The following is a 21,879-nucleotide window of genomic DNA, read 5'->3' as shown; positions in this document are numbered from 1 at the left end:
AAACACAACTGTGAGCAAAAACAAATTATGTTTGTGCTCCCTAAAAATTGCTGATTATTTCCTCCATTGGTGTTTGTTAGGCTGAGTAAATAAACACTTGACTGATCGAGCAAGCTAAAAACAATCTCCTCCCAGTTAATACAGAATTACTGTGCTCATGCTCTGACTGTATTGTTCTCCCCCCAGGGGACTACTAGACTGTAACCTGAGACCACGTTATAAACAAGGCAGGAGTCCAGCGCAAACAGCTGACTCAGCCACCTGGAAGCCAAATGTCTTGGCTTGCTTAATTCAGAAGTGCTCCACCCTGATCCAAAACAACATGGATTTATATCCGATTTGCAGGGCTTAAACAACACACGGACACAACTGAGCTGCACACGGCTCAATGCAGAGGGGCGGGGACAGGAAGCCAGTTGTTTACAGACATGAAAGGAGTAAAATACACAGCATCCCTAATGAAAAATGATATAAATCCTGTGCAATTTATTGTACATTGGCAACAACTTAAGTAAAGACATTCACTCAGTTAAAAGTGCCATAAAAATCTTAAACAGATCCGTAATGTGGAGTTGGTTAAGATGCTGACTCTAAATATCTTAATTTAGATCTCATCTAAGCATAATTAATAGTTAACTAATATGCAGCACCAAACTAAAGGACAATACTGCTGAACTATGGTAGCATTAAAAATGATTGTATTATCATTAAAGACTGAGGGAAAACAAATCTGGTAACGCTTGATAATAATATAACACAAAGAAACTTTATAGGCAGGGAAAAAAATAAGTCATTACAGGATATTATTTTATTTATGCTATAAAGAAATTCAGCTCGATATATAACCTGTCCAGTGTAGTTCAAAGTGTTTACTTATAGGAAAAGAACCACTTGTTGCTACACGCAGGAAAATAGATGTGTGGGGTTAACAGCCTCATGGTCAGTTTTTCACCTCAGATTCTCTTTCTGGTTCATTTTGTCGAATTTAAAAGAAGTGCAACCGAAAAAGGTCCATCCATTTATTTTCTTTACCTGCTTTTCTGTTGGCCCACCTCCAGCAGTCATTGTGCGAGAGGCGGAGTACACCTTGGACAGGTTGCAAATACTAAAATAGGTGACCTTTTAATTCCAGACTGCTGGAACACACACATCTGCAAATATACTGAGAATCGCTGGTTGTTTGATTGATGACTGGTTTGAAATTTGTATGTATTTGCAACCCTAATGTGAAAATAATAAAATAAATCAAAACAATAAACAGATGCATGACGACAGATTTTTTTCTGTAAATTATTTTGGGATTCACTTTCCACAAACGCACGCCTCCTCCACACATGCTGACTGACCTGTAACGAGCTCCCGGACTTCTGCGTCGACAGTCTTTCTCAGCAGGCGGAGCAGCGCTGGGATACCTCCCGCGTTTCGAACAGCGACCTTGTTGTCGTCCATGGCTTTGCCATAAACGAGGTTCCTCAAAGCCCCACAGGAGTTCCTTTGGACTTCAACAATTTTGTGGTCGAGCAGGTCCACCAGGTGTTTAATTCCCCCCAGTCGACCCACCTGGCGATGAAGAATGAGATCACGCACAAATTTAAAGATTTATATTGTTCTTTTAATTTGTATGTTGAGGAGAATGAAGTCATGAATTTATTCATGTGATAAGATATTCCACACAGCTCGAATTTATTCATACGGAACATAAATTATCTGCAAATGTAATGCTAATCTAAGGCAACGGAAAGAGCCGTAACCGAAAAAAGTGGGAGGCAAAAGAAAAAAAAAACAAAATGTTTTTTTTCCTGAAATATTTTCATAAAAACAAACCTTTGGGTTTTCCATAGCGTAACATTATTCATTCAAGTGATATACTGACATTTGACATCTAAGAAAACTGAATACATTCTTCATAAAACACACCTCATTCCGCTTTCTGCGTCTTTCAATCAAAATGTAACCTCTTCCGCAAAAATGCACACTGCTCAAAAATAAGACCGACCTTTAATATTCATAAGAAAATAAATCTACAACAATAACTGATGCCTGTGTGGGTTCATTTAGTTTCTATGGCTGTAGGATTCTCGCTGGCTTATAAAAATGCACAAGTCATGAGAAAGTGAGTTTGTGTATCTGCTTGTACAACGGGAGCAGATTTTATGTCTGAAAACTGTTGAGTTTACAAACCTAAAAACAAATTAAAATAAATATCTCAGACAACCTCATTTGAATCAAAATGAACAAATGACAAACAATTTCTGATGTGGCTTATTTTTTTTTTTTTGCACAGATCGGGTCATAGTTTTATTAGTTTAAATCACAGAAACTCAGTAAAAGAATGCAGAAGAGATAGTAGGATTAGTATGAAGATTAGAAATCAATATATTAGCATAAAAATGAAGCTGTAATGCTACAAATATTCTCTTTCTGCAAAAGAGGACTATGGATGCACCGTTACTAACTAAGGTTCTATAGGAAATCTTTGAAGCTTGATCACCTTTATCTTATTTATTTTTTATTATAAAAAAGCCATGTTGAAGTTTTTCTTTATTAATGTAGTTGTATTTTTGTAAGAGATGAGTAAATAAAAAATAGACCTTCCCTGTTACAATTAACTGTGGATACTCTTTAAACGTAACTAAACTGGATGCAACTAACAGATAAAAATTAAGGTGGATTGACTGTAATGAGACACTCTGAGGGCTCAGCGGTACAACACCTACCTCACTCTTAACTCGATTATCACCAAAACACAGGTGCTGCAGGTAGGCAGCTGCGTTGGCCTGGACCGAGGGGAAGTGATGCTGGAGCATCTGGATTACCTCTCCAAGCTCCGGGTCACGCCAAGCGAACTCTCTGAAAGTGCAGGTGGGGTGAAAAGGCATCAGCATGGCAACAAAAACAACAAGCACCTTCTCCGCTCGCAAAGCTATTCTGCACCTCGGGGCAAACTGATAAAACCCAGGAAATTGCGTTCACGTCCGGTTCGACAGCATGAAACAGCCCACTTTTGTTACACTTGAATTGTTTTTCTGTATAAAGTACTTTAAGGAAGAAGCGGAGAATGCACTCCATCTGAAAAGATGCACATTAACTCCTGAAGCACCTTGTATACTGTAGAAAATTTGTTATACATCGTTTTGCAAGTTTGTACAGTCATTTACTCTTCTCTTTACTCACTCAGGGACAAAAATCAAATATTCTAAAAATTCACTTTCTGAACAGACCGGAATCCCAGAGGTTGCTCTTGTTTCCTTTGAGTAAACAGCACAACGACTTCTACAAGTATGAACAGAATCTCCAACGTGCACGGTTTTACTGCATGTGTTAATCCACATTGCTGCACAATAAAAGCAGACGCAGCACTTCAGTGCATGTGAGAACCTATTGTTAAATAGCCAGGCATCGTTGAGCCAGCTTAATCACCACAGCCCTGTGTAGCTATTCAGGAGACTCTGTTTGAACAGTAAGAAGACACTGCTGTTGACCCAGCAGAACAAGGGCTGCCTTGTAAGCACATGTAGTCTCCCTGAGCGACTGCGATGTGCTAAACGATATTGGTTACTAACCAAAGGGTAGATCTAGTGGTTACAATAACACAGCTTAACACTGGAACGTGACGGTAATCACCTGGGGTCTTTCTGAATGCTGTCTATAGAAGGAGACCGGGTGGCATCGTCATCCATAAGGAGAGGCTGGCGAGCGTAGGTCACCTCGGGGGGCCTGTACTGTGCCGTGCGGTACGGATCAGCGTAGGTGGCTGCTGTGTTGAGAGCATAGTTGTTTCTTTGGTAAGTCATGGCACTACGCTGGCTGGATGTCCTCTTCAGGCTTCCCACACCTGAAAAACAACCACTCACAGATTAAACAAACAAACAAACAAACAAATAAAAACCCCTGCGAGAAGACGAAGCAATGCAGGCAAAGATTAGCAAACCTTTTCCAGTTGAACTCGGAGCTTTTGTTAACTCAGAAGTTTACACAAAGCTGAAAATACATACATGCTGCTGCTCCGGCAGACTCTGCAAACGCTCAAGCCTGGAACCAATTAATGACGAGGATAAAACAAAAGCTCCTGTGGTTGCAGAAAGCAGAGAGCCATTATCCTTCAAAGACTTCTTTACTTGTCGTTTTGCTTTTACAAGATTGCTTGTAGCCAGAGGGGGTTCTGTTGGTGTTCAGAGAGCACAGGAGGACCCAACCTGCTTGATGAGCTGCAAATTCTTTCTTCATCGCCTCGTGATCCTTTACAGCTCTGCATTCTTATACTAATCTTGCCAAACACAGCTAACAAAATTGAGAAATTCAGATCCAAAATGGTCAGGATCGAGAAAGCATCAAAAAGCAAAAAGCACATAAAGACCAGCTCCATTTTGCTTCACTCATTGCTTGTGTGATCATATAATATAGCCTGGTTTTAGGCACAATGTGTCACAAACAAAACTGCATAAACAAGCTGGTAAGATTCAGCCCTCCTTCCGACCGAAGCCATGTGATCCCTGCCAGCATGACCTGCCATGCTGGCCAGATTTTTATCAGCAATCCGAAAGAACTGGGCATGAGCGGGCTCAAACTGCCGCCTACCGCGAACCAAGACGTCAACTTGTGGCACGACTCCAAAAACACAATTTCTCGCATCGGTGCACTTCTATGTCGGGCAGCAGCTCAAACCCACAATGCGGCCATCTCCCCAAAATACAACCGCACACAGACACTGGAAGACAAATTACAAGCAACACAGTGGAGCTTTGCAACGTTAGCAGAACTTTTTGGATCCCATTCGTCACCTTTTCAGCAAATAATTGGTATACTTCATTTTGGAAAAAAAAAAAAAATCTTGGTCCAGCTTACACAAAGAAGTGCAGTGTACGCTTCCAGGAGCAACCAAAGATGCATAGAAAACCAATGAAGAGGAAATGACCCAAGGGAATATGTCAAAATATAACAAAGAAAAACAAAGGATCAGATTGGATTGTATTAATGAAGCGGCTCATGCAACAAATCTATATTGAACACCTCACTAGCTTTTTCTCAATATCTGCGGCATAAACATGCAGCAGCTTGTTATTTGGGGCTTCTACACTGCATCAATAGCTTTTATCAAGTAACTTATCAGTCCAAGCAGATCTTTGGTGTGCCACGTGGAAGGCTGAATGGAATATGTGTGTGTGAGTGTGTGTGTCTCAGTGGAAATAAAGCATCTGTATCTTAGGGAGGAGAGATGATGAGATGAGAATGGAAACATAAGGAGAGCCGGTAGAGAGAAGGCAGTGGATGCGGGGAACCAAGAAGTCCTCTGACTCTTTGTCCTTTTTCAAGAGCTCACTGTGACACATGGGTAATGGATTCCTTTGAGGTAGAATGACATATCAGAACCTGCCTATTAACTCGTGTCTCTGCCTTTTCTGCCTGTCAGTGAAGACAGGAAGGGAACGTGCGGCAGGAAAAAAGAGGGTGGAAAAAAAAAAGGAGACGGAAATCAAAAACAAAAAGCAAAAGAGAAAGTCATAACACACGGAGCTAAAGTGCTAGGAGACGATGATCCCCCGAGGAGGACAATACACCAGAGTCAAGGGCACTCTCATTAAATGGCAAACACTGTGAGATATTTGAAGTCAAAGAGAATATCTGCACCTGATGGGAAAAAGATGTGTTTGGTTTAAACAAAGCGACTGGAGTGGAAAAATCCAAGCTCTTTCTGACTGGCATGAAGATACAGAGACATTAAAAGCAAAGAAGGGAGAAAATAAAGGGTGGAAGCAAAAAGCAAACAGAGATTTTGGCGGATATATTAAAAAGGAGACCGATCTGTCACACTCACAACTAAGACAAAACGTTAGATTAAAATCTGGCTCCACAGTGTTTGGGGTACGCCGCACAAAGAGAAACGTTCAACGGAGAATATTATTCATGGATTAATAGTTTTCTGTAAAATTATGTTGTTTATCTGAGCACACATTCTGCAAATGTACAAGAAGCCTAATTTATATGAACTGCTTAAGAACAAAGACTCAAGACCTTCTTTGCTCAAATACTATACATTTTTTCATAAAATATCCAAATATACTCATCAATAACTTTGACCATTTCAATCCACTGCTTATTAGCTGGTCAGTCTTCCTGTTTAACGGTTGCAGACTCATCCTGGAGCTTTTGGGAGCCTTAGGTGTTATCAGCGGTGGGCCACTATCTTTACAAGAATCTTCACTGAAAGAATACCTGAGGCGCTCCTGTAGAGGGTCCCCTGCTGGGTGTGGCTGGGGCTGCGATACAACGGACCCTGGAAAGTCCGATCTTCATAAATGGGTGCAATGTGGCGGTCAGGGGAGATGGCTGACCTCACGTCCTGTCCGAGCTGGCTGTGCTGACTGGCATATGAGCTCCGTATTCCTGTGGATGCAGGAGAAGGGTTAAGCTGTGAAGTTTGACACAGAGTACACAAACAGTGTGAAGTGTTGAAGGATTCAGACCTTCTTTGTCACTGTGTGTGTGTGCAGGGACTGTAAATGACTTTCATCTTGTTACTGATACACAGGAAAACAAAAAAATAGAAGATCTTTGGCTCAAATCATAAATATTTTATTGTATTATACTCTTTTTTTTCCCCCCACTAACTTAATTTCCATTCAATCTGCAACAAGCTAAAAGTTAAAGTCTGTTGCTCAATCAATCACATTAAACAACATGCATCCTTGTCATCAAAATTAATGTCACTGCTGCATGAATACATGTTTTGACATTTCCAATCTCAACACTGCATTACCATGCAGCAGAAACACACCTCCAACAAAAATATCAGCAGAATGATGATATTAATGGGTACAAAGAATCAAGAAAGCAATATAACGCAGCCACAAAAAGGAGAAACCTTGATGTTTCACACCATCCAATGCTGCTGTTCAATTCCAGACATTAATCTAAAGAGTTTTACTACACTTCTTCTGTCAATAGCTGGTGAATTGTTGTAAATCCACTCAGGCTGAGAAAATTTATAATTTCTATTTTTAATGTATGAACACATTTTCCTGGACGTTTACAGAGTAATGCCACAATGACTGTCGATGTACTGGTTCCTGGCAGAATTATCTTCACAGGGAAGTAAACATTTTAAGCCAAGGATGAGGCAATGTTGAACATAATTCTTAGGAATATAACTTTGGGACAGGATAACAAAAAAAAGTAATTAAAATATAGAAATACAAGATAAGCATTGCAGGGAACCAATGAGGGAACCTGACATCAACATAACCGACCAATGTCAAAACATGCTAAGGCTTTTGAAGAAATATTAAGCTGTAAATTTTAATGTGTGTTTTTGACGGCACTGTGGAGGAGAGGTCAGCACTGTTGCCTCACACCAAGCAGGTCGCTGGTTCGCCTTCTGGCCTAATAGTGTGGAGTTCTCCCAGGTACTACCATTTCCTCTCACAGAACAAAAACATAAATGTTAGGTTATTTGGTAACTCCAAATTGTCCCTGTCTGAACGGTTGTTTGTCTCTACGTGTCTCTGTGATGGACTTGCGACCCGTCCGGGGTGTACCCCGCCTCTCACACAGTGATGGCTGGAGACAGGCACCAGCTCCCTGAGACTCAGCTAAAGAGAATGGATGGATGATGTTTTTGTGCGTGTGTCTAAGAGGCGTTTTCTGAAATTGCATATTAAGAAAATCCAATCTAGCTGATCAGTGCATCTAGGTTTTATGTGTTTTACTGCCATCTGTTTTATTTTTTAAACACAGGAATTCATAATTGCATGCACACATTTTCACACAGTTCAGTGGTAGAGAGGTGGGTCTGACAGAATGACAGCAATATTTTAATGCAGAAATCTATAACCTGCACTAAAGGTTTCCTTGCTCTGATGTGGTACTGCATTGTTGGCTTCTTTTCTTTTATTTATGGAGGCAGACAAAAATACAAAACTAGTGCTTCAAATGGAAAAAACTGAGACATTGATTAAGTTAGCTCTGAATCAATAAAAAATGTAAAACTAATCAGGGATGAACCATCACAGATAGCAGGAAGTGCTCACAGCTTTAGTAATCAGCAGCAAGTTGGGAGAAAAAACAAAGTTCTTCAACTAAAAAAACACTTAGATAATTCCAAAGTGTTGCAGGAGTTAAACCACATAATGAGGCGGGAACATTACCTGGGTGGATTCTTTGACATAAAAGAGTGACACCCAACAAAATCAGAAAATCTCAAATGCAAACACGAAAACCGTATCTGTACCACTGAAGTAAAGGATATTATTAGATGTGGTCTTTTGTACATCTCAGACAGTGTTATTATTCTGTCACACAAGCACTAATAAAATCACTTACAGTCATGTTAGCCCAGATATTTCCATAACCGTTAAAAAAGCAAAATAAAAAAAAAATGCTAACACAAATACTCTTTGACTTGTGTTAAATTTCACATGTAAATAAATTGCATTCATACAGCATTTTTCAAGTCTTAAACTATGTCTGCTAATCATTTTTTTGTATTTTTGAACTACTTTTTATATTTAACATTTAAAGATGTATTTCAAAAGGTTTATGACAAAATAACATTAATGTGATTTACAAAGGTAAAGAGTTTTATTTGTTAAAATAATGCCTTAATTTGTACTGTAGGTTAATTAAAATTGACTATGTGCAGCTATTTGCTGCTTCATTCACATTTATAAAAGAAGAATGCTTGTGTCCCAGCACAATTCTATGATTATAGCAAAAAAATGTTATGTAATAAAACATTTATATTTCAGATTCAGTATTAGAAAACAAAAAATGTCATTTTTTGTTCCATAAAAGATTCAAATTGAAAAAGAACTGCTGTAAAATCTTGTAGGACAAGTGAGAGGATAAATAGTGTCTCAAATAGAAAGAATTTATATTTCAAGAATTTTTTTAAAATGGCTAACAAAAAAGATTTTAAAAAACCACAAAAAAAGAGTTAAAGGGGTACAGATAACTAGTTTTAAAAATAAAATCCCTGATGCAGTCATTCCTTGGTTTCATCGCGCTCAAAGCTGAAAATGCTGTTGAAGCAAAATAAACCTTTTCTTATGAGGCACAAAACTGTGCATGTTTCTACTGTTAAATTATGAAGATGGTGTAAATGTTTTAGGCTTTAAGGCTGTTATTCCAAGCTGAAGGAATGGGTGCCATAAAATGTAGAGAAGAGAGTGACTAGAAACCATTTCAGTCCAAATAAACTTCATTAAAGTGATCTAAATGCCTGTGTTTGTTTGTACTAAACTTCACATCAGTGAAGCTTATGGAGCTGTGAACCTCCGTGGACCACAGTACATATGGTAACTTACTGCTCACTGCACATATTGAGAGCCCACAGACGCCGCTTGGGTCCTCTCCAACAGCATGAGCTCCGGTGCAGGCTGTAAAAAAACCACCAGGTCTACCAAGCAGAACCAGCTAAATGAGGGAGTTCTGTCACGATTTAAAAGGTAGGAATTAATAAACAAACACGTTGGCCTCCTTTGTGAATAGGACAAAAAAATACTCTGAAGGCAAGGAGAGTAAAGCTTTTAAATGAACGCAGCAAATAAGTCTGCCGCTGACCTCTGACATTCCTTTAGAAAGAAAAGACATTCAGCTCTGTCTGAATAACAAATGCATAAAAGATCACTTGACTATAATTATTACTGGTCAATAATTATTACAACAGATGTTTCAGTCACAATTCTGTACTGTTTGAGACTAGGAGAAGATGCAATTAACCCACATCAGAGCTTAAAAAGACAAACAGAACCTAAATGACATGAATTCTGTTTATTACTATGGTGATGTTCAAACCGAGCCTTAATTGCAAGTGAAGAAGACAGACATGAAACCCTAACACGGCGTTCCTTGAAACTAGCAAGGCTCTAGATAAAGGTGTGTGATTGTTAATGACTCTGATATTACTTTGCATCAATCAAACCACAGAAACTAAGCCTTCAACAGGTTGTTAGATGAAGACCATCTGAAACACGGGACTAAAACCTTCAGTAAAGTTGAGCTCTGGAAGATCACAAAAACTTCATTTTAGCCTCCTTGCCTCATATTGTGTCCGTTACATAATTTTGCTTTTTGACATGTTTGTAGAGTGATTCCAGTTAAGGCGAATAAGAAACTTGATCATAAATAATGATATTCTAAACAGTAAATCAAATTGTGACTTTACAGAAACCTCTGCAGATCTGCTAATGTTCTATATGCTACTCAGTTGACAGCTGATTGACAGAAGTTGCTGTTTATTTGCATTTGGAGCGGGTAACTGAGATCCAATCACAAAGTAGTCACTCAGGACACATGTGGAGACACATTTCAATACCTTGGGTGAACCCATACTTGGAGCTAGCCACTTGTTTTTGACCCAAGAACTGGGGCTTTTTGGACAGCTGTGAATGAGTAAGAGGAGCAACATCTCTCCAATACAGGAACCTTCATGCATTTATCTCTGTCTTTCAGCAGCCTGACTCCTAAAAGTAGCCACATTTAAATAGCCAATGAGGAGAATATAAGGTCTGCCTTATTTACTCTGCTCCCTTGATAGAAGCGCTGCAGTCACTTCTGTAAGCATCTGCAAATTGTCAAGGACAAATAACATTCTGCTGTCTGTTGAGGATGAATGGCCCACATTCCTTCTGCGTTACAGTCATTTAATTCTCCCCCTCAGTCCTCTCACCGTGGCTTTAACAGATTACACTTGGCAGAGGCTAGATGAAAGGCGGTGGTGGCTTGGCGCGTGCTCGCTCTGGAGTAACAGATACAGCTGGGTGCATTCCTCAACAAAAACAATATTCAAGAATCTTCTCAGACCAGCCGAAAAACATCCACAAATAAAAACGTGGAAGAATTACCAGAAAGTCACTGCACAAAAGACGGAGAGCGGTCGTGAAAATAAATTGCCGCATGGTTGCAACTTCTAAGGTAGCTTGGATCTGGGAGTGACAGAGCACACAAGCAGATAGGCCATTTCCTTCCTTTGTCCCACTCTGCTCTCCGATGGACAGAAAGTAATGAGTACATTATTAGGGACAATTTGTCTTCATTTTCCATTTTTCAGCAGTGAAGGGGAGCCATGACATCATGCCAATGAGAGTGAAGGCGGTGGAGCCAGGTGGGTGGAAAGGAAAAAAAAAGGAGAGCGGACACTGAGGGGTAGAAATGAAGCACAAGAGAGGGATACAAATCCTTTGGTAATAAATAACTGAGGAAATCATGAAATGTGTGAAATGTGCGTAAAATAAGAGCAAGATCATAAAAAGGTGAGGGGTAAAAATAGCTTCCAGTGGACAAGTTGAGCTGCTTGGTGGCATTTTCTAGCTCCTGCACTTGGGTCTGATCATGTGATCAACTCATTTCCTATTCAAACGTCTCATCAGACACAGGTGACAAATCACTGTGATAAAGACAAAGTGCAGATGGTGTGTCTGTGTAAAAGGAGACCACAGAAACAAGTAAATGAGCTGGAGCTGGCACTCTGAGCACAATTTGGGGTTGTTTTTAAAATTTCTCAAAAGTATTTCCTAATTTTAAAAGATTAGTCTTCACAATAAAGGCTATCAAGCCATTCCTTTTCTATACCTGCCTGATTCTGTTCAGGGTCACGGGTCCACCCTGTCTCCACCCTGTCTCCACCCTGTCTCTGTCCCGGTGGACCCTGGACAAGTCGCCAGTCCATCACAGAGCCGCAGAGAGACAAGCCACAACGCACACACACACTCACTTCTGAAAATCTGCTTTTTTTTAACCTAAATGCATACTTTTGGACTGAGGGAGACAACCTGGAGAAAACCCAAGCAAGCATCTAGAGAAAACTCCTGCCTAACCTAAACAGAGAAATAAAATAAAAAATAAAAAAATACTTTCCAAGAAATTGCAGTGACTGAAATCGTGTCGGTATGACACTGTACTAGCTCCAGATAAAAACCAAGCCAAAAATGCTGGGAGACAACAAAATAACCAGATATGAAACTATTTGAAACACACTGACAAGGAGAAAAATCTTTTAAAGTCCTGGAAAAAGCACAAGCCAAGCCTTTCATAACTAAATCCAGCTGCCAACACTCACCTCTGCCTAGTCAGCCATTACCTAACACATATTCAAACACAATCAGTGCTGCATTTCTGAATTACAGACGATAAAATTTGTTGATTTATTTTTCTTAGCATGGTATAGAAAAGTATATGATGTGACATTACCTGATATAGCACAAGTCCAGTATCTGAAGCTTAACTTAAGCATCATTGTGGACAGAACTAGTCTTTAAAAGACCACATACAGGAGACACCAAAGAGCAGCTTGTGATCCTAAAGCTAACAAGGTGACAAACAACATCTAAACAATGAGTAATACAAATGGAAACAGTTGTGTTGGATTTGTGGACTCATCAAAATAAAAAAAATAACACCAGTATTTGAGGTACTAACTTATAAAAGACACGAAACAATGGGGGACAAATATAACAACCAAAATTTCACCTTTAATGTCTCCATCAATGAGGGCATCTGAGGAAATCCCAGGCAGCATGAGGTTGAGAAGAAAAAAAAAAGAAATAAACCTACTAACAACAACCATGCAGAGATTTGATTAGCACAGTCGGATTTGCCTTTTGGAAAAACATATTTTGCAGTTTGATAGGGAACCCTGTTTAAGAAAAACCTATTTGTCTAATCAATAAAGGTTAGTCTATATAGGTGGGTTGTATCCTTATTAAATGTTTATTCATTTTAAAGTTTGAGTCTCTCTTCGTGTGAGCCAGTAGAAAAGTCAGACTAAAATCTGAATGAGCAGTTGTCATTTTTTGGCACATTTACGGGAACTTGCAACTCCAGGCAAAACTTTACCTCGCAGGCTGTCCTACAGCAAAACGCAGCCGTGGTCATAAATTAGGAAAACAAAAACAGCTCTCACAGAATGTCAGGCAATACAAGACAAGGCTCGGCAGATTAGCAACTGCCAAGTTTAGCATTAGCTCCGCTGCTTCCGCTCAGGTAAGTAGTTTCACAAGTTAAAGCAGGCAAAAAAGTCATTTAGTGAAGGTGTTCTTGTAGCTGTACTCTTTGCAAAATAGTGTCAATGTCTGTATATGTGTTTTCTGACATAGTACCCAAATGTGACCTTTATAGATAATGATTGAGTGACATCACAAGGTTTGTTGCTTTGCTCAATCAATCTACTTGAAAACTCTTTTTTAACTGAGAGTGAATGTGCAGATTACAGTTTGTGTTTATACATTTTCCTGCTGAGGTGTACTCCACTCCAATGGATGTGTCCAGACACATCTGTGATTGACATCAACATAAATCTGTCACCACGAAGCCTCAATCATTCTCAGCAGGTTATAAAGAAAACTTTAGGTTACCTCTTCTCGCTTCGCCCCAGCAAGAAGGGTTGTCTGGTGAGACATCTCACTACGGCATGTGGTGTCGCAATCACCAGCCAATCAGGGTTGGCGTAATGAGATAAATGCTTCTGAGGAATACCCAGAGGGGGCGTATCCCATAGTGAGACATCGAAGCGAACGCTATGAATGAGAACATCAATTTTCACGCTGTGCTCTTTGCTCCAGGTCCTGCCCTCATGTGTGCTCCAAAAATCAAATCGTCCACACATTCTCCTGAACAGCTCGTGTACGCGCACGACTGCAATTTTCTGCATATAAGACAATAGATTTTTCAATGAATAAAAAAACAACAACTTTGCAAACAAAAGCTGAATTTTTGGATAAGTTGGGTACTTAATAAGATTATGACTGTTTAAGGAATGCCCTGAACCTAACATACATTAAAAAGCAGAGGCAGAAAATGAACACAGACAGGTATTTTCCTTTTATGGCTCCAGATTGAGACAAGATACAAATTTGGGTACATCTGCCAACTTTCATTTTTGGATTAAAGGATGACAAGCCAGGAAGGGCAGGCATGTTCTTCAGTAATTATATTCCTGGTTTTCTTTTCTTAGGAATAAATTACATGCAATCAAGCACACAGGCTTTCACAGCTGTCCTTTTTGAGATAATGCACCGACTTCCATTCAGTGTGTACAGCCTTAACTTAGAGACCATCTTAAAATGTTTTTAAACTTATCTTAATGTGAATAAATTATTGTTATTCCACATGGCTATTGGGGACTTGTGTGATTAGAGCTCTCATCTTGCTGATGTGAATGTGTACTCTGCAGATAACTGGAAAATGCTCAGCTGATCTTTCTTGATAGGTGTGAACTTTCAGAACATCTAAGCCACGCTTCCTGATGATCTTTGCATGATGTGTACAAGTGTCTGTAGCACAAAGAGTTCAAAAGAAAAAAGCTTTATATGTGGTCCTGCTTGATTTTATAAAAGTAACTGATAATAGCACAGTTAGTAAAAAACATCATGACCAAAGTTTCCATGCTGCAAAGTATGTCTTCTTATTGCAAGACTCAACTACAACTGAAATATTTAGCTTTTTTTTCTGAATCGGTATTAAAAAGAAGTCACCCTTTTACATTTAGCTCTTGCATCATGCAATGATGATCTCTAAAGCTCTAAATGTAATACAAGATCTCTGATGCACACTAAAAAGCAGCATGTGTGTATTGAGTGGAGTACCTGCGAGGCTGTCAGGTCGCGTCATCCTCTCATAAATGTCGTAACTCTGAGGTCCGTAGGGGTCGGTGTTGTGGAGCATGGAGCGAGGCAGAGTGGAGCTGTAATGCTGGGGCACAGCAGTCATGCTAGCCCTGATGGGAGATGATGAATGAGCGGGCTGCTTTGTCAGTGGAGGGTTGATATTGTCCACCATAGTCAGAGGCGAGCCCATGCGGCCCGACGATGACCCGGCGGAGGTCTGATATGATGCGGTGGTGCGGCTAGCAGTGCCGGATCGTGAGTTTGTGGAGCTCACACGGCGCAGTCCTGCGGGGGAATTCTTCTGGGTGGAGTAGGGTGAAGTGCCACCACCGACGCTGCTGGTGCGCTGCACAGAGGGCAGGGTTGTAGAAAAGATGCTGGAGTAAGGTTTTGGTTCGGTTACGATGGGGGAGCCATAGGCACTGCCAACAGAGGTCCGCAGGGAGCCACGGGACGGGGACATACTGGTGGAGTAGGCTGGCGAGTGAGAGCGAGAAGGCACTGAACAAACCCTTCGCATAGCACGACCAGGCTGGGTTGTTGTGACTGTTGGAACCTGCAGGTAATTTAAAAAGAAACATTAACCATTTGTTTCTTTAACCAATAAAACAATATAAAGAATTCTTTGACATAAATTGAGTTGTAGAATAAGAATGAGGCTTCTAAATAACACAGCATTATATACACAGTTTCATCACAGGACATGACTTTACTTTAGGCTATGTTTACATTATCTTTCCACCCCCCTCTAGAGTGTGACAGTACCATTTGGTTTCTCAGCAGTCTCTGTGTACAAAGCTGTATGAAGCATGATTACGTTGAACTGCTCAGCTCACTATGAACCTTCTGTGCATTTAAGCCTTTACATTTCTGTAATCACAAGGCCAAAGCAATGGGGATTTTTTGAAGTAATTAAATGTAAGAAAACTCTAAACATTAAGACAATAATAAGATGCATGGTACGATGGTGACAGTACCTGGGCTGAAGCCTGCCCCTCTGCCCTGGCATTCCGCCCCAAGGTGCCGGTGCCAGCTCCGGGGAAGGAGTGCTGCATTTTCAGCTCTGCCTTGGCATGGTTCTGACCGCTGAGGTAGCCACTGCTGGCATCCTGATAGCCACTGTCAGAGTAAGAGTTCATCTGAGCTGAGCCACAAGAATTCCCTGCAGACCCTGAGAGAAAGAGTGAGAAAAACTGACATGACTTTAATGTTAACTCAGTAGAAACGGAAGAGGTTAGAAGCACAGGGGAACAGATATCATAAGAGGTTTCATAACAGACATGACCTTTACCTAAATAGCTTTTCTAATGACAAACGACACAGCAGGGGAACAACAGTTTTACCACCCTGTGATTCAGTGTGCCATCAGCCAGCTTTCCTTAATCTTCTACAAAAGATCAACTATTACCAATCACCTCTTTTAAACAGATATGTAATTTACACACATCAACGCTGGATATTTGTTCGAAAATGCAAATGATATTTGCTCTGTTTTTATGTCCTCAGTTGATGTTCAGATATGAGCTTCTCTGGGGAAATTTTGGTCTGTGAATGCAAGGAAAAGGCGGTTAGAAAGAACTCAGAAAGAAATTCATGATTCAAAACATATACGATAGAAATTAACACCTTTACAGCACAGGAGGCTGGGGCTTTTTGATAACTGTTCTGAGGTGATATCAATATCACAAGGAAAGCAGACGTATTTACCACATCAAACAAGTGTAAAGGAACAAATCAAGAGTTTGAAGTAGTAACACCAACATGCATATTTGCTTGTTGTGACTGGTCTGCCAGACCTTCATTCATAAACTGTCTCACTGAGCAATGTTATGGAAGATGTGGCAGCAAAATCTGTTTTAAAAATTCCTGAAAAAGCAAGATGAACATTTGTATTTGCATACGCTGCTCCTTTCGACCAGGCGTGGAAAATTTAATAGCTGCAATGCATGTGTGAAAACACCAATTTATAGGCGCTATGAAGCAGCTGAGAAGATGTGTGCGCTTACAGACATCAGGTGAATGCTAAAGAAAAAGGCAGATAACGTGTGTCAACAATTTATATCTTCTGAGGTTTGTGCCGCTAACTCTCAGTTTAACACGTTTCAGTTCTGTGACTACCTCGCTTACTGGCTCAAAAGTAAAACTGCTCCCATTTTCACGTGAAAGTGGGTATCGACACAAAATTTCTGTTAAAAATACAAAAAAAAAAGAAACTAACCTTTCTAGGTTATTAAAAGAAAAGTAAAGATGTGGTTACTTGCTGAACATTTCTGTCAGTGCAGCAGAGCAATACTGAGGCCAAAATAATTAATATGTGGGGTTAGAGAAGGGGACTGCAGAAGATAGACTGAAGGCAATAACAGACCCTCACTTTCATGAAGGGAGGACTGCTCCGGGGAGTACAGAGACACCTGCTCTGACTCAGTCCTGATGCGATAACTGGGCGACTGGGAGCTGTCAGTCACTCGAGACTTGGTGTCCCCTGAGGCAGAGGTATCTGAGAAGACACAGGAGACCAGAAAGTCAAACAGAGACAAAGAGTGCTTAAGAAGAAGAAAGCAAGAAGAAAAAAAAAAACTTTGAGAAAAGGCTTGAGAATTTATTATGGTCATTAAAGGAGGAAACAATTTTGGGGTGACTGAGGGAAAACAAAACAAAAACGACTTCTGCTACATTAATTTTACAGCTGTATACAGCTGGTATCATTAATTTTTACAGCTTTACTAATTTAGGGAATGCTCTAATGTCCCCCAGTCCTTTTGTGCATGAATACAACTAATGTAGCCAACAGAAACTGGAAGTAGCCATCTTATGTTTCTGTGCACGGTGTTTCCCCATAGTCACAACGTAGTTAAGCGTGACAAGAGTCAATGGGTTCCTTTGCAATCACCAGAACAATAGGCAGAGGAGGACAAGGAGGCCAGTCTGGTTCTGGTAAATCCAGCATGATTAGCTGTGTGTGAATGGGAGCTGAGTCCTATGAAGAAGCATTCATCGTTACCGAAGCTGACCCGTTGAATAAAGCTGCTGACAGACAGGCGTAGTCTGTTTGACAACCTGACATTTTGTACATCTAAAGGTGCCCGTCTATTTATAGATTGGATCGACTCAAGACAGATTAAGGAGGTTGTTCAGTTAAATTGTCAAAGTATGTATTGGGTAATTCCTGCTGAGAGGAATTCAACCCATATGTGACCTGGGTGTAGCAACTTCCTTAAGTTGACTCTATACCAATTCTTTTACTTTTCAACAACTCTGTCATTTCTGACAGTACTGTTAATTAAAAACATGGCTCTGAGTAAAGCATTCGTATGAGATTTCAGTCAGTTTGGGTTTGCTTTCTCTTCTCAGCAACACAGTATGTCACACAGCACAACACTTCCAGAACAGTCTGAACAAAACACATATTTTTTTGTTGCAACTGAGAGAAAGTAAAAGGGTAAAAGGTAATTGGAATAAACTATGTGAAGGCAGAACATGAAGCCAAAGGGGGTATATGGATATTATAAAAGGAGTAGACTGACAAAGTGTTACAACGAAATGGTTTGCAGGATTTAACAAACTGGTAAAACAGTTTGTGATGGCATATTTTCATACTGTGCCTTGACCCTATTTAATAAAGCAGGAACTAAAATCCCAGAGCAGACAGGAAATAAAAAGAGAGACAGACAGCAAGCACAGAGGGAGACAGAAACCACAAAAAAAGGAGGATTGTCGCCTCATGGCAAGGGATTCTGGGCAATCCTTAGCATTACTGTATGGAACAACTCCATGGTGATCATTATATCTAAAATGAGGGGTGTGTAGATTGCCTGACATTTGTATTTGCTTTTGTAAAAATGGGATTTGTACATAAAATTGGAAAAATATTCAGATTTAGTTATTAATAAGTTTCTAAAATATGGTTTGTCTAAATATAAATCATAATTTCAATCATATTTCATCATCTGATTAAACAAAAAAATAATCTTTGACAAAATTAATGAAGGAACAGTACGTGCTCCTGTTTGCTGGGTTGTTTTGGTGACATCAACATAAATACAGATGGACGAAGAGACTCCATTTACCTTTGACTGTCCAAAATTAAAGCGAAAATGTCTGTTATTTTTGTGGCGACACAATATCACAATTTTGGTGACAGAGTCTGCGCAGTAGATGTAGGCTTGACCATGGATAGAAAAGCCTGCATACACACCCTCCCAACTCGCTAACAGGCTGTCACATTGTGAGTCCAACTGTGGTTTTCAGCAAAAAAAGTCTCCATTAAAAAAGCTACTTCAATGCTGGTCAAGCTTGATAAATTTTTACATTATTAAATATGGATTCTGGCCCTAATGTTGGCCATTATGAGATCATGCATGCATATTTATGAGCACTTAAGGGACTATATGCTTCTAATTCGGTGTCTGATGGACGTACAGACCTGGTGTGGGCAGAGTGCACATTTGATAACAGCTACTGATATCTACTACTGCAGTTTTACTTTATGATGTGCTTTTACATATTAGGCAACAGGGAAACTAACAGTTCCTCTCAACTAATATATGAGTTTCTGCTATAATAGTTTTTAAGACACTGTCCATTACTTTTCAAGTAGTTTGGATTTTAAATAAGTGGCGTTTTTTATTAACACCACCGAAGGATCCTCGTGACTTGATGCTTGGAAATGAAAGTGCCAGCATGAGGACCACCGCAGTGACAGAAACCAAAGAAACGCTCGACTCTACTCTCAGTGGACATTAGGTGTGACTGCACTGACATTTCCAGAGGCAAAAAGGCTTGTTTCTGCAGTCACACCTCTATCCACAAGAAAACACTGTGTGCCCACATTTAGAGTTTTATTCACCCAAAGTATAAAAACCACAGTACCGCATGTGACTGTCATTTATTATCTGCAGTAACGTTATCAATCAGCACAAAGCAAAACTGTGATTGTGATTACGCTCCTGCTCTGTTATAACACTAATGAAACGCATTCAGAAAGGAAATGAGGAGCAGACAGTTAATGAGAAAAGCAAGTGGTATTAATATTCCCAGTGCATATGTACTGCTATAACCCCCCCATGGGCTCTCCTGACAGAATCGACAATAAAAGATTAATGACCGCTGCAAAAATTCTGCTTTTCACTATGCAATTAATAAGCCATTAAAGATGTTAGCAAATGCAATTTATTATCTGTTCTTTTTCAAAAAAAAAATCTGGTAAGATTGAGGGCTAAAACAAACAGACACCGAAAAAGATCTGGGGGAAAAAAATAAAATAAATAAAAACCCTTCTGCCACCTGTCACTGATGCCGATTTGTTTGAGCGAGCTTAAATAACTATTAAAACAAGAACATGCCTGGGGCTGTCAACTGCTTTATTGAAGAGGGTCGCATTGGTAAAGATTATCGAGGAAATGTAAAACATGTTAGGAACGCAGTCAGCATGCACAGAAACACACACACACACACACACACACACACACACACACACACACACTTTTTTCTACCCTCAGTAGAAAGTGAAGCACTTAGCTAAGCAGGTTTTGTCTAACTGTTTCAATATTTTATCGCCGTGATATTTAACACAATGTCCACTGTCTACTTCATTATCATTTATAGTGGACCTAACAAGGGGGAGACAGTACAAGAAAATGTCATAGTATAAATTAGTACTTACTGACCAATGACAAGGTCAATGGTCATTGCGTTTCTAAATGACTGTTCTATTATTAATTTTACTGAGGTGGATGGGCTGTTGTGTGAGTCTCAAGCACATCGAACAAAATCTGAATAGATTTGAAAATGAGACAAATGTGGGGGGAAGGGGGGGGAGCAATATTTTCTAATAAAAACAGTAGCAGTTCTTTTCTTTTACAGTGTGAAATAACATACCTGCAGTTCTCCATGGCAGAGATTTCTCAGATGAGCTGTAAGGGGGGGAAAGGAACAGATAAAAAAGTGAATAAATATCAGAAGGAAACGAGGAAGAGACAGGAGAGACACACCTCTATACGTTATCTACTCCTTTATTAGGATTTTTACAACATTATCGGAAATGATATAATGACAGAACAGAACTCTAGTACTTCTAAAAGCTATTATATATAAAGTAATGATATACTTAAATTTTCCGTGTTAGTCTTTGTTACTTTAGACTTTTATAACTTTTCTATATGACAGAAACAAAAGAATGACTTGTGTAAATCTTTCCATTTAATAATCTAAAATCTTAACCTAAAATAATCTAACATAAAACTGACAATTTCCAACTAAGCAACAGCTTTATATTTGTCAAAAGGTAAAAAAAAACTAAAAGTGCATACATGCGCATTAATGCCTGAAAAATAAGTGTTTCTGAGAAAGAACTTTTTTTATTGAAATAAAATTGCACTGCACTCCTGTTTAAGACTAAGTAAAAAAGAACAGCAGTCAAGCTAGCTGTAATCATGTACGTAGACGTTTAAACCATTTAAAATGTTCAAATACCCATGAATATACTTTTTGATTAAAGCAATCCAGGGTTTTTTCATGTCAGTCATTATAACAGACAGAGGCAAAGAAGGTGACCTCAGAGTCGTCTAACGACTAGTTTTCTTTTTATATCTTTTGCTTGTTGGTCATTAATATAAAGCATTTAGTGTTGTTACCACAGCCATCTTTCTTTCATCCAAGGTGACACTAGATGAAGTCTTAAGAAGCACAACTCTCAGCATTGTAATGAGCACACAGGCAATTAAAAAGAGGATGCTGGGAAAGTTGTGCGCCACTGAACCATAGCATATCAAGCAGAAGAGTGGCTACCATGACGACAACGGTGCATGTTGACTACAGACTGGAAAAGGTAACATTAGTTTCAGCAAAACTACATGATGGTACACAACAAGCCTTACCCTGGCAGTACATTTCCTAAACACCGCTTTCTCTGGTGAACGACTAACCACGCAGGAGGTCAAAACTCTGAGTACTGCCAAAGGACAAGTTTAACAACTACTTCCTTCATGCTTGTAGAAATAAAGAGTGGCCATCCTCTGAGGTGTCATGAAATGTAATGTCTCTCATCAGAACCTTTAAGTGTCCCATCACCTCTGCAATTGTCCTGCTGTGCTTTTGAAACTGTCAGCGTGACTTCTGTGTTAAAGCTGATCTTAATTCGAGCACAAATATCCCGTGGCAACTATTTCATTTGTCTTTCTTTTGGCTTTAAAATAGTCATGTAAATGGTGCTAATTTAGGATGCTATAGGTGGTCTTCCTGTCCTGGTGGGCAAAATGTGAGCACAGACATGTAAGCGACA

The 21,879-nt window shown here is 39.6% G+C and overlaps 1 protein-coding gene across 5 annotated transcripts in view; it reads right to left on the bottom strand.

Annotated features, from left to right (window-relative positions):
- Positions 1–21,879, bottom strand: part of LOC108240765 (plakophilin-4) — a 65,005-nt gene that overhangs the window by 12,522 nt on the left and 30,604 nt on the right. For 4 of the 5 annotated variants that reach the window (XM_037975977.1, XM_037975975.1, XM_037975979.1 and 1 more), the window contains 8 exons: positions 20,478–20,512; positions 16,966–17,097; positions 15,578–15,771; positions 14,580–15,156; positions 6,214–6,384; positions 3,625–3,835; positions 2,718–2,850; positions 1,347–1,560 (listed from right to left, as the gene is read on the bottom strand). In XM_037975977.1, coding sequence (XP_037831905.1) covers positions 1,347–1,560; positions 2,718–2,850; positions 3,625–3,835; positions 6,214–6,384; positions 14,580–15,156; positions 15,578–15,771; positions 16,966–17,097; positions 20,478–20,512 — 1,667 coding nt within the window. The remainder of the gene's footprint in view (positions 1–1,346; positions 1,561–2,717; positions 2,851–3,624; positions 3,836–6,213; positions 6,385–14,579; positions 15,157–15,577; positions 15,772–16,965; positions 17,098–20,477; positions 20,513–21,879) is intronic. The other variant, XM_037975976.1, reaches the window with a different exon arrangement.

This window comes from Kryptolebias marmoratus, linkage group LG6, assembly GCF_001649575.2.
Source record: "Kryptolebias marmoratus isolate JLee-2015 linkage group LG6, ASM164957v2, whole genome shotgun sequence".
Lineage (NCBI taxonomy): Eukaryota > Metazoa > Chordata > Actinopteri > Cyprinodontiformes > Rivulidae > Kryptolebias > Kryptolebias marmoratus.
Note: the sequence above shows the minus strand (reverse complement) of the source record. Positions and strands in the feature narration are given on the sequence as shown.